Source organism: Zootoca vivipara, chromosome 17 (genome assembly GCF_963506605.1).
Source record: "Zootoca vivipara chromosome 17, rZooViv1.1, whole genome shotgun sequence".
Lineage (NCBI taxonomy): Eukaryota > Metazoa > Chordata > Lepidosauria > Squamata > Lacertidae > Zootoca > Zootoca vivipara.
In genome coordinates, this window is record NC_083292.1 from 31,259,810 (window position 1) to 31,272,863 (window position 13,054).

At 48.7% G+C, this 13,054-nt stretch overlaps 1 protein-coding gene across 1 annotated transcript in view; it reads left to right on the plus strand.

Moving 5' to 3' along the window:
• The window catches only part of CCDC88B (coiled-coil domain containing 88B), a 37,140-nt gene extending 24,574 nt beyond the window's left edge, over positions 1-12,566 (plus strand). The window contains exons 17-26 of the mRNA XM_035098004.2: positions 297-440; positions 620-781; positions 2,754-3,031; positions 4,102-4,245; positions 5,105-5,291; positions 6,175-6,320; positions 7,067-7,162; positions 9,302-9,447; positions 11,137-11,394; positions 12,133-12,566. Of these exons, the coding sequence (XP_034953895.2) occupies positions 297-440; positions 620-781; positions 2,754-3,031; positions 4,102-4,245; positions 5,105-5,291; positions 6,175-6,320; positions 7,067-7,162; positions 9,302-9,447; positions 11,137-11,394; positions 12,133-12,179 (1,608 nt within the window). The 3' untranslated portion in view covers positions 12,180-12,566. The remainder of the gene's footprint in view (positions 1-296; positions 441-619; positions 782-2,753; positions 3,032-4,101; positions 4,246-5,104; positions 5,292-6,174; positions 6,321-7,066; positions 7,163-9,301; positions 9,448-11,136; positions 11,395-12,132) is intronic.
• The last annotated feature ends 488 nt before the right edge of the window (positions 12,567-13,054 follow it).

Consider the following 13,054-nt stretch of genomic DNA (forward strand, 5'->3'; position numbering starts at 1 on the left):
GTTTTAGTGTGCTGGGTGGCTTGGAGCCACCATTTCAATATCCCACAATGCCCTTGTCATGGGATCATTGTAGGAAATCGAAATGATACGCAGCTGCCAAGTTCAGATAGTCTACCTGGAGGCAATCGATGGCACAGTTATGGAACCCTGGCAACTCCTGAGGATGTTGTTTGTGGGTATCAGCTGGGCCTGAGCCCAGGCCTCAACCACAGCAGCGCAATTCCCCTCAGGCACAGAGGTTCGCAATGCAGAAACTGGGTGTTCCCCAAAACTAGACTTTTGTTTTCTCTCCCCAGGCAAAGAGTGGCTTTATTGTTCCTTTGGAGGAGCTGCCTGTGACCCAGGAGGGACAGGGTGAACATAACCCAGGCCTGTTGCCACTCCAGGCTAATGCCAGAAACGAGGCCCTGAGTGCAAGACTCATTGAAGTGGAACGCAAGGTGAGCAGACAGCTACGACAGGAGTTGTGGTACAAAAGCTCTGGAGGGCCCCAGATCAGTGAAGGCTGGTCCTAGCCCAGTGCTATATGTCTTTGGGGAGATCACCTCCCCAGCCAGCTGTGGAAGGCCTTCCAACTTTGCTACCCCATACCAATTTCACCCGGGTGCTGCCTTTACAGAACGCCGTTCTGCAGGCCGAGAAATCGGCACTAACCGAGCGTCTCGCCCAGCTGGACTCGCAAGTCAGCAGTCTGCAAGTGGCGCTGCTGGGGCTGCAGGGCCAAAGCTCCGATGTGAAGGAGGAAAGTGGGAGGTGGCAGGCTCAGAACAGCACGCTGCAGGTAAGCACCCCTGCCTCTTCTGCACCTGGGATCGGAGCTGATTCTTGGGAACATGGATCCAGGTCTTCCCACCTTCTCAAGTCCATGGAGCATAGGAAGATGCCTTATTACAGAGAGTCAGAGCCTTTTCATATATATTACACACCTAGTACATGCTGCTGTCTGTGGAATAATTTCTGCAAGTTCCAAAGATCTCAGAAGCTCCCTCTGTAGTAACTTGGAGTGGGGCTTTTAGGGTGTCTGCCTCTGTTCTGTGGAATAGCATCCCTGTCGTGATAAAACAGTTACAGGTAGGTAGCCGTGTTGGTCTGAGTCGAAGCAAAATAGAAAAAAATCCTTCAGTAGCACCTTAAAGACCAACTAAGTATTTATTTTGGTATGAGCTTTCGTGTGCATGCACACTTCTTCAGATACACTAGAAACAGAAGTGTCAGACCCTTATATATATACAGAGGGTGGTGGGGGTGGGTGGGAATGGGTGATGGGCTGATGGGGGTGGTAAACCTGAGATGGCTGTTAACGACTGCTGATTACTGCAATCAGTCCTGGGGGGAAAAGCAAGGGCTGAGGCGCTAAAGAAATTAATTAATTAAATTAATTAAATTCGGATTCCCCTGGTCCGCACCAGTTCTAAGTCAGCTGCTAGGCGCCCACCGCAGCTGGGGCGATCCACAGGAAGGGCCCGGTGCGCGTCCAGAGTCGCCGCCGGCCGGCCGCACTCCCCGCCGGGCGACAGGCAGCGGCGCGCCGGCAGGCGCCTCTTCCAGCCGCGGCGCGCGCCCAGCCCCGCTTCGCACCCCAGCCCGACCGGCCCAGCCCTCTTTAGCACCTCAGCCCTTGCTCCCCCCCCCAGGACTAATTGCAGTAATCAGCAGTCGTTAACAGCCATCTCAGGTTTACCACACCCATCAGCCCATCACCCATTCCCACCCACCCCCACCACCCTCTGTATCTATATATAAGGGTCTGACACTTCTGTTTCTAGTGTATCTGAAGAAGTGTGCATGCACACGAAAGCTCATACCAAAATAAAAACTTTTAATTTTTTTCTGTGATAAAACAGGTAAGCCACTACCTGCATTTTCTGGAAGCAACTGAATACAATTTGGTTCCAACAGGCTTTCCCAGCCGAATAAATGGGTATTCACCACAAGCGTCTACCTAGACAGGGTTTTGTTCTTAATGTATTTGCTTTTTTTGCATTTTAAATTGTTCTTAATTACTTCATGTGAAAATTGGCGTGAGCCAGTTGTTTAGAAGACGATTAAAAAATCAATGGTAATAATAATGTTGCACACCACCCCTGTCTTCAAGCGGTACAGGATTCCAGGGGGTCCAGGCGCTTATTCAGGGCTTGTATTTCCTTTCGAATGATGTATATTGGAGACATATATTTATTATATATGGTTTATTGACACATGTATACAGCCTGAGCCTACGATGGAGGGGCTCACAGCATTAACACCTCATAAAGTCTTGCTTCTCCCATAGCCACAGGCTTGGATTCAAGCAGAAAATCCAACATGTCTTTCACTCTCAGGCTAAAAAGAGCGCGGGGGGAGGGGGGTAAAAGCAAAGAAATGTGTATAATAAAAGCAAAAAGCAAAAGAGAAGAAATATGAATAAAAGTGACTTCCAACTATCCATTTTGTCAGTTGTAACTGAAAGCATCTCCATGATAATCCTGAACGGCATCCTGTTCTTCCTCCCTCTGCTAGCTGATGGGGCAAACTGTAGATCCTATGATTCCTTGGGGAGGGTAATGTGCTTTAAATGTATGCTGTGTACGTAGCCTAAGGTTGCTGTTTTATATATATGTACTTAACAGAGAGTGAATCAGCTGAATTTACTTGTTCAGGATTGTACGAGCAATTGTCATTTGATTGTTTAAATCTCCAATGTCCTTGCCCCAAGGAGCTTACAATGTGTCCGCCCCCCCCTCTCTCTCATATCCCTGCTGCAATCCTGGCAGGTGGAGGCAGCAACTCTGCGTTCCCAGAAGACGCTACTGGAATCCCAGCTCCTGGAGCTGCGGCAGAGGCTGTCCATCCTGGAGGCAGAAGCCCGGGGTGCCCAGCAGGAGAGGGAGGAGTGGCGGGGGCGCTACGATGCCCTCCTGCGTGATCATGACCGCCTGACGGTGCTGCACGAGAGGCAGGGATCGGACCTGGAGGGGTTGCTGGGGAAACATGCCAGCCTCAAGGGGGCGCTGCGTAGCCTGGAGCAGGAACACCGTGACCTGCAGGGCAGGTAAATCTGGGACAGAGAATCTGTAAGTTGGTGGGGGGGATGTCTATTTCTATTTATTTCTCTATTACATTTATATCCCACCTTTCGTCCAAGAAGTTTGAGATTATGTATGTGGTTCTTCCTCTCCCCATTTTATCCTCACCACAGCCCTGTGAGGCAGGTTAGGGCCAGTGATGGGCCAAAAGTGGGTTGAACTATGTGACTTTTACCTCCCTACAGTCAGCTGTATTCTAGATGTGCCAATTCATCACAGTTTGAGGAGACGTTCCAGCTGGGGAAATGTCCTTGAGGAGTGGGTGGAGCAATGCTGGACAGGAGGTGTGGCTTGTATGGAGAATCCTGAGGGCCAGATACAGATGTCTGGAGGGCCGCTTGGGGCATAGCTGCCAAGTCTCCCGTTTTTCGCGGGAAACCCCCGTATTTTAAACCATTTCCCGTTGGCAGCCCGGATTGGAAAAAAATCCCGTAAATCCCCCGGATTTCCTACCTGCCAGGGAGGCTCCATTTTGGGTCCTGGCGCTGCCTGATTTCTGGTGCCCATACATGGTTAGTGCAGCACCGGAAGTCGCTTCTACGCATGTCCGGACATGCGTAGAAGTGACTTCCGGTGCCGCGCCACTGCTGATCCTGCATTTTTCAGCAGGAGACTTGGCAGCTATGGCATGGGGGCCCTGGTCCTGAAGTTCCTCGTCCTTGCTCTAAACCACAGGCAACACTATGTGTTCATTATATTCATTATGAATAACAGGTAGCTGCTGATAGCCTTATCCTCCATGAATTTGTCTAATCCCCTGAGAACAGAGTTGGAGAACCTCTTGGACTCCCATCAGCCCCCTTCAGCCAGCAGGGGATGATGGGAGTTGTAGTCCTAACAGCATCTGGAGGGCCACAGATTCCCCTGATCCCTGCCTTAGGAGAATGTGAGAGAACGATTTCTTTGGAACCAGAGTGCTGAGCAGAAATAACAAGAAGCAACATAACCCCCAGTGTTTTTCATTTTGCGGGGAGCACAAGGCCTTTTCCTAAACGGTATGTCTGCCTAAGTCAAACCCATCCTTCTCCTCCCGCAGGCACAGTGAGCTGCTGGGGCAGAAAACTGGCCTTGAGCAGCGGGAGGAAGCACTTCGGGGGCAAAGGGAGCGGTTGGAGGAAGCCGAGCGACAGCACCGGGAGCTGGCAGCACTGCATGGCCACCTCAAGGAGGAGCATGAGCGGTAAGGAGGGTGTGTGTGCCGGGGGTGAAGGTGGGAGCCAGCCCTTGTGGGTGTGCCTCAAACCTGCTAATACTTATTTATCAAGGAGATTTATGTAGCGGTGGACAACTGGATCTGGCTAGCAGGCCAAGCTCTTTTCCCCTCATTGGCCAAGTCAATTGCCAGGTCCCCCAATGACATCAGATGACCTGTTTGACCACCATCTTTTATTTACACCTGCGCAGTATTGAGGAAAAGGGGTGAGCTTGGCACTAGGGCACTATTAGGCATTGCAGTTTATTTATGGAGAATAGCACTGGGTAGAGGTTAGGCATGGGGTGGGGGACTTTTTCAGCTTGAGGACCTCACTTCCTGCTGGGGAACTTTCCGAGTGGTGGGCAGGGAAGCAGCAAAAGTGGGCGGGGCAATGGATGCAAATTTTACCGTTAGTTTCTCACATTCCTTTCTGTCTTCCATCCAGGAGAGACAGGAGCATTATTAGAGTTCAAGGACACATTCCAGGCAGGCAAGAACACTCATGGAAGGTGGGAAGCAGGCCCAGCGCAGGCCATGGCCTGGGGAGAGTCCCAAGGGCCAGATTGAGAGGCCTGGGTGGCCACATTTGGGCCCCCAGACCTGAGTTTCCCCATCACTGGGTAGGCCAAGGGGTCAAGGACCTCCTTTGTACACGGCAAGAGCTCTGTGACACTCCCAGCCATCTGCTCTGGGATAGCCCAGTTGGTAAAGCATGAGACTCAATCTCAGGGTGGTGGGTTCATGCCCCACGTAGGGCAAAAGAGTCCTGCATTGCAGGGGTTGGACTAGATGACCCTCGGGGTCCCTTCTAACTCTACAATTGCATGATTCTATGATTCCCCAGGGTGAAGCAGGCATTGGGCCAGACAGAACGCAAACGGGACGACCTCCAGGGGGAGCTCCAAGGAATGAAGAACCGGGTGACCAGCCTACAGCTGGAGCATGCAAGGCTGGAGGCTGAGAGCAACGCCCTGAAGGAGCAGAACCAGCAACTGGACACGGCGCTGGGGCGCCTGAGCACCCAGTGTGAAGTAAGGATAGCCTCCCCATCCCATCCCCTCCTCTATACATAACACACATCTTCTGGCCTAGTCCATGTCTGCAGCAGATCAAGTGGGAAAGCTGTTCCTTGGCTCTAACCACTGAGAATGCTGATTATAATATGTGGGAATACCTTTTGCTACTTTCACGTGAAGCAGCCATATGTTAAAGCCAGCATCTTCTTAAAAAGAGGCATCCCCCAATGTCTCACCCACAGGAGTGAATGCCTCTATTCAGAAGTAGTTCATTCTCTGCATTTGGACACCTCTTAGATCGTAACCAAATCTCAAATGATGGTTCCTGAGATCAAGGAGCAGGGCTATGTCATAGTTGCAACACCCTGCAACGTCCCCTGGATTCAGCGCCCAGTGCAGTGGAACTGGTCACAGTGCCCTAAATTTGCCTCTGGGCCTAGTTGCAGGAGCCATATAAAGGGGTCTGGATGGCCACATGAAATTGCATATGTCTGAATATTTAGGTTTTTGAGGCCTTACATCCAATATGGATACTGCTAATAAAGACATGGAGGGATGGAAAGGACATGTCCATACCTCAATAGTGTAGAACCCCCCCCCCATTGTCATCACATGGTGCGTTCCTGCATCATGTCATTCCTAGCTGAAGCAAGGAAAATGTATGGTGTGCTGACATCACGACAAAGGTGAGCATCCTCACACATGACAGGAGAGACGGGGAGCCCTAAATGCAGCGGTACCCTTTTCAGCAGAATCCCTGTGCCAGCGTGGCAAGTTGAGTCAGCTTGTGGAGTTGGTAGCATGCGGGTGTGTCGTGCATTGTGTGTTTGTTAACAAGTGGGTGTTAATTCCACCCGTTAATGGGATGCTCTTTCTCCCCACCTCCCACAACCCGTAGCTACTGGCCCAGCTGAAAGGGAACCAGGAGGAGGAGAACCGACACCTTCTTCAAGAGATTCAGGTGCTAGGCAGGGAGAACAGACGCCTGCTGGAGCACAGCATGGAGAGCCGAGAGCATTACCAAGAGGAGCAGCGCCAGTACCTGTGAGTGGGAGACAATCCACCTGTGAAACAAGTAGAGACAGATGCTAAGTAGAATAAATAAAGTGTAGCTGATTGATTGATTGATGTATGAATGAATGAAATCTGTGGGGAACCTCTTGCCCACAGGCCGAATTAATGCATGCCACTAAAACAAGTGGAAATAGACCTAAAGCTACAGTAGTTATTGATTAAAGGAATAGTAGCTAATCAGTTGATGAATAAATACAATTTGCCAAGCAGGCATGGGAAACCACTAGGCCGGGCATAGGCAACCTGGGCTCTCCAGATGTTTTGGAACTACAACTCCCATGATCCCTGACCACTGGGCCTGTTAGCTAGGGATAATGGGAGTTGTAGTTCCAAAACATCTGGAGAGCCAAGGTTGCCTATGCCTGCACTAGGCCAATGGCCAGATTTGGCCCACCAGGGGTCCTGATTTAGCCCAGAAGACCATTTTCCTCCACATGTGTCATTTAAAACTGTAGCTGCAAAAGAACAGCCCTTAGAGTCCTGATTGTTCCTTTGCAACTGTGGGTTGCCTTCAGTGCTAATTAAATTGAGTGCCAGATGCAAGTGTGTGACATCGGGTAGCTGATAGCTGTGTGGCCCTAGTAGATGCCTGCACATCCAAGACAAGAACTCCATAAGGGCCTCCTCTGAAGTTTTCTACGCTGTCCTGAACACCTCCAGCACCCTCTGCATCCTGGAGGACCTTGGCATTAAATCCCACTCGGTTTCCTCCTTAGAGACAAACTGGGCGAGCTGCGTCGGGAGAAGCAGAAGCTGGTGGAGAAAATCATGGACCAGTACCGGGTGCTGGAGCCAACACTTCCTCGTGGCAAGTAAGTCCAAGAATAATTTGGCAACTTCTAGTCCCTGGGGTCTTCATAAGAACCCTTAATGCATCAGCCCCTTCCAGCACAGCTAATGGTCGGGCATGATGGCAGTTCCAGCAGCACCTGGAGGGATTGACAGGTTCCCCAACCTTCTGTTCTAAATCCTAGTGTTACACAATTTTTTAAGGTGCACACATAGCGGACACCCCCACCCCATGCACAGAAAATGAATCCTTCGCCCTTCAAAAATTAGGAAATATTTCCAGGGGGAAATAGATACTTTATTTGAGTTCATAGAGCAATCCTGAAGCCATCTTGACTCTCAATGAACCCAAATATTTTCTATGGAGTAGAAGGAAGTATCTTGGAAAAACATTTCCCAATAGTTTTTTTCACTTAAAAATCCTACAAATCCTTCAAATGGATAAACTTCTCACCAGAATGGGTAGGCCTGTGGCAATGGATTCAAGAACTGAGATATTTACCATTTCAAAAGAATGGGCCGGACTGGCTAGGAAAAGGCAATCAGCAAGCATTATCAGGTATCTTGACAGACAGGAGACAAGTGACACACTCAAATTTCTGTTGTAGACCTGCCTCTTTCTATGACATTCGTATGATGCTTTTGAGTGGTTTTAGGCTGAGGGTTGGGTAATTTCTAACGTCTTTAAAAGTTGCCACATAGCTTTGTTCTGGATTCTCGCCTCCTTGCAAGGCAGGGTGGTGGTGGGGATTCTATTTCAACAGAAAATAAAGATCAGCCTTGCATTTTTCAATTGGTTCTTGCCTCTACTCTTTCTTCTCTGACCTACAATGATACTGGGTCCCTTGATGGGGAGTTGGGCTGTAAAAGGTAACCCCAGGGTTTTCTTATATCACTAGCAGAGCTTGTGACAAGCATGCTCCAATTGGCTAATACTTCACCTTCTCAACACGTACCAGATTAAAACAGGGCCATTCTTTATTCTCTCTTGTTGTTGTTGTTGTCGTTTAGTCGTGTCTGACTCTTCGTGACCCCATGGATCATAGCACGCCAGGCACTCCTGTCTTCCACTGCCTCCCACAGTTTGGTCAAACTCATGTTCGTAGCTTCGAGAACACTGTCCAACCATCTCGTCCTCTGTCGTCCCCTTCTCCTAGTGCCCTCAATCTTTCCCAACACCAGGGTCTTTTCCAAGGATTCTTCTCTTCTCATGAGGTGGCCAAAGTATTGGAGCCTCCGCTTCAGGATCTGTCCTTCCAGTGAGCATTCAGGGCTGATTTCCTTCAGAATGGATAGGTTTGATCTTCTTGCAGTCCATGAGTCTCCTCCAGCACCATAATTCAAAAGCATCAATTCTTTGGCAATCAGCCTTCTTTATGGTCCAGCTCTCACTTCCATACATCCCTACTGGGAAAACTATAGCTTTAACTATACGGACCTTTGTAGGCAAGGTGATGTCTCTGCTTTTTAAGATGCTGTCTAGGTTGGTCATTGCTTTTCTCCCAAGAAGCAGGAGTCTTTTAATTTCGTGACTGCTGTCACCATTTGCAGTGATCAAGGAGCCCAAGAAAGTAAAATCTCTCACTGCCTCTATTTCTTCCCCTTCTATTTGCCAGGACGTGATGGGACCAGTGGCCATGATCTTGGGTTTTTTTATGTTGAGCTTCAGACCATATTTTGCGCTCTCCTCTTTCACCCTCATTAAAAGGTTCTTTAATTCCTCCTCACTTTCTGCCATCAAGGTTGTGTCATCTGCATATCTGAGGTTGTTGATATTTCTTCCGGCAATCTTAATTCCGGCTTGGGATTCATCTAGTCCAGCCTTTCGCGTGATGAATTCTGCATATAAGTTAAATAAGCAGGGAGACAATATACAACCTTGTCGTACTCCTTTCCCAATTTTGAACCAATAATCCTGTGGAGCTCTGATACAGCTTCTGATTATGCCAGAGATAATATCATGACTAGTAGTTGTAGCTGTATTTTAAAGTCATCCAAACTATCTACTGTCACCACTTCTTGAGAGAGCCAGTTCCATAGTCTAGTGATGCACTGAGTGTAGAAGGTCCTTCCTGTTAACTGTCCAGAACACCCCATCCTTTAGCTTCCCTTTTCCTTTCCTCCCCACAACTCTTTTATCTCACCCGCTTTTTACCTCACAGGAAGAGTAACTGGATTGCTGAGAAAATACGGAAGCTGGTGAAACACCGTCGGGAAGCCCCCCATGAGCAGCTGCGCCCCATGGCTGAGGGGGCTGGGAGCAGCGAGAGCCTAACAGGGCAAGAAGGACATGGGGCTGATGGGACAGGTGAAGAAAGGGAGGAGAAAGCCGTGGCAGGGGCAGTGGAGAGAGGTTTTCGCTCTCAGCTTTCACTAGTATATTTGAATGCATGGGGGCAAAAGTGGTGGCTCTCTGGAACCAAGGATGGGGAACCTCAGTCCCAGGGGCCAAACGCAACCCTCCAGGCCTCTGTCTGGCTCTCAACAACTCTCTCCAGGCCACGCCCCTCACCCTCCTTGAATGGTTTTGCCTGGCTGGAATGTATCCTTGAACTCTGATAATGCCTATTTCTTGCCTGGCTGGAGGACAGAGAAGGGGTGTGTGTGTGTGTGTAAAGCAGCCTAATGTATTAAAGGAAAATTGACATCTGTTGCTCTCCCCACTTTTGCTTTTGGCCCCAAACACCACTGGCATGAGCCCCGCCGCACCAAGCAGGTTGCTGAAAGGGAATACAGTGGTACCTTGTGTTAAGAACTGAAATTTGTTCTGGAGGTCCGTTCTGAAACTGAAACCATTCTTAACCTGAGGTACCACTTTAGCTAATAGGGCCTCCTGCTGCCGCCGCACGATTTCTGTTCTCATTCTAGGGTTGTCAGACTCAGTAGAGGACAGGACTTCTGTGCCTTTAATTGCCCTGCTTTCTTTTGAGTCTGGAAACCTTAAAGAGAAACCAGCAGACCCTTTGCTTGGAAATTAAACAAAGGGTCTGCTGGTTTCTCTTTAAGGTCTCCAGACTCAAAAGAGAGCAGGGCAATTAAAGGCACAGAAGTCCTGTCTTCTATTGAGTCTGGCAACCCTATCTCATCCTGAAGCAAAGTTCTTAACCCGAGGTACTATTTCTGGGTTAGCGGAGTCGGTAACATGAAGCATCTGTAACATGAAGCGTCTGTAACCTGAGGTACTACCGTACAGCCTTCAGGGTGAAAAAGATCCCCCTCTCCTGCTCTAGAATGGTGTTGGACTACAACTCCCAGCATCCCTGACATTTGCCATGTTGGCTGGGGCTGGTGGGAGCTGGAGTCCAACGACATCTGGAGGGCCCACAGGTTTCCTGTGCATGTTTGAAGGTATTTTTGTTTCCTTTTCATAATTGTGTGAGCTCTCCTGGCGATGTTTTTACACCAAAGGGCAAGAAATGAATGGAAGACAGGAATTAGGACCACAAACAGAGATGCTTGTATTCCAGGATCATAGCCTGACAAGCATGGAATTTTATGTTGTGATCAGAATTCACCCTCCCAAAAATTGTAGCTTTCAGTTATTTTAAACAGACGGTGTAAGTTTCTAGCCCAGGAGGCTAAGAGTTTCGGTGCTCCTCCTTTGCGACAATTAAATAAATAATTCTTGACCATTTAAAAAAATTATAATACAATGTTTTTAGTCCGTATGCCGCCTTGTGAAATTTTATATAGGAGTGCAGTTTATGAATATTTAAATAAAATTTAAAATAAATCATATGAAATGCAGAATAAATTATGCAGATTAACCAAACATTTTACGGATTGGCATAATGTAAACAAGGTTGCAGAATTTTCTTGCTGCAGTATTTAGTGTTGTATTTCAATTTCTTGTGAAGGGTGGGTGAGTAATCAAATTGTTATTAATTATGGAGCCTTGCAGAGAGGTTTGGGGCTTCTCTCTCTCAGGCACCACCTGCCCAGCTCTGCTGTCTCCTGACTTGCCTCTTTTCTCCTCTTAACCCCGCTGCCCTCAAAGTTTCCAGCACCCCCAGCTCACCAGCCCCTCTCCACAAAGCAAGCAGCACCCTCAGTGTTTTGGATGGCCAACAGACGCCCTTCCGCCGCCATAGGCTGAGCTCACGGCTGCCTGCAGTGGAATGCCCAGGAGAAGAACAGGACACCCCTCGCCAGCGCTTCCGCCAGCGCCGCCTTGGAAAGCTGGGGGGTTCCTTTGAAGAAGCTGTGGCAGAGTGGGAAGTTCCGAGCCAGACTTCCAAGAGCGACAAGGAGAGAGGTGAGATTAGAGATGGGGTGGGGAGAGCCCATGGGCATACAAATAAATACAAATCTGAGGTTCTGCCCACCTAACAAAACCCTGCCCCCCCCAAAAAAATCTTGGCTACTCCCATGGGAGAGCCTATGCAAAGGGATGGGTAGATCCTTTTGGGGAAGTGGGCCTTATTTTTGCTCTGGACCTCCAAATCAGCTTTGGTTGCATAACCTGAATTCGCTGTTAGGGGATGGAATCTCTCACTTGGGAATAGTGACTATCTGGAAAGGCCCAGATCCTTTTAAGTGGGGGTGCTAGTGGTGGAACCTAGGACCTCCAGCATGAAGAGCAGGTCCTATGGCAAGAAATTTGTGGTTCCTTCGCAACTTCTGTTTTATGAATGTGTTAGGAGACGCTCATAACAAATAAATCCTTCATTAGCAAAATTTGGCCTCTGCACCCTGCACCCTAGAGCAGGGGGTGGGGATCAAAATTATAAGAAGATAGATTTTCTAATACACAAAAAGCAATAACAACAATAAAGGAGAAAAAGAAGAGATCAAAGAAAGAAAAGAGAAAAGGAAGGATACGAGGCTGCAATAATTGCAGAATCCTAGAACTGTAGGGCTGGAAGGGAATCTTGCTCACAGTCATCCCTATGTGGGCTCAAACCACCAACCTTCAGGTTAACAGCCAGACGGATGGACCCATTGCCCCATGCACCTTCTGCAATTCTGTGTTTTTTTGTTTTGGTTTTCTCAGGACCACCACTGGGTGAGGAGGAACAAACCCCCGAGCGTCCATTGTGATGTTGTGGAGCAAGAGGGCTCACCCTCTCAGATTCTCCAAACCTCAACTGATGTGAACATCCTATTGGAACGATGGGGAGGCATTAAATGAATGCAAAGCACAGGGTGTCATTTGAGTGGATGCACAGATGCCTGTGGGCAGTGGGGCTATCAGGACAGGACTTTGGGGCGGACATCCAGGTCCCCACTCAGCCGGATGAGCAAGAGTGCCCTCCCTTCCCTCAACTGCAGCAGGGCTACTGGATCATTGCATTTTGAAGCAAGTGATGTAATACCCTCTAAAGAAGGTGACCCAGTTTGAACAGCAGGTGTGGGGAGGGGCTGAGTCTGAGCATCTGCAACCATAGATGTATGTACATATGTATGAAGGGTGATGGGCCCGAATTGTTGCAGTTAAGTAATATATTTAAAAATAAAGTTTATGGTTATTTATCAATCCACTCTTTCTGGGAGTGGAATGTGAACAGCGCAAAACATTGCATTCGTTTAGCACCATGACATTGCAGGAGGTGCGTGAGATCATTTTCCCACAAAAGAAGCAGGGCGGGCCCAAGCATTTGGGGGAGAGAGGAGGCTGGTTTAGGGTGCCACGAAAGAGCAGCAAACTGTTACTTTTTATTAGTAGTGCATTTTTACTGCCAGGGAATGGAAAAGGAGCTCACAAAGGTGCCAGCTTGTTTTGCCTTTGGTAACATAACACCTTGGCTGATGTCCCATCTACACTTCACATTTAAAGTAGCATTATATCACTTCAACAGGGAAGAGCTGTTCCTATGTTCCCATGTCTTCAAGGAATGTCCGTGTGGCTCAGTGGCAGAGCATCTGCTTTGCATGCAGAAGGTCCCAGGCTCAGTCCCTGGCATCTTCAAGTCAGT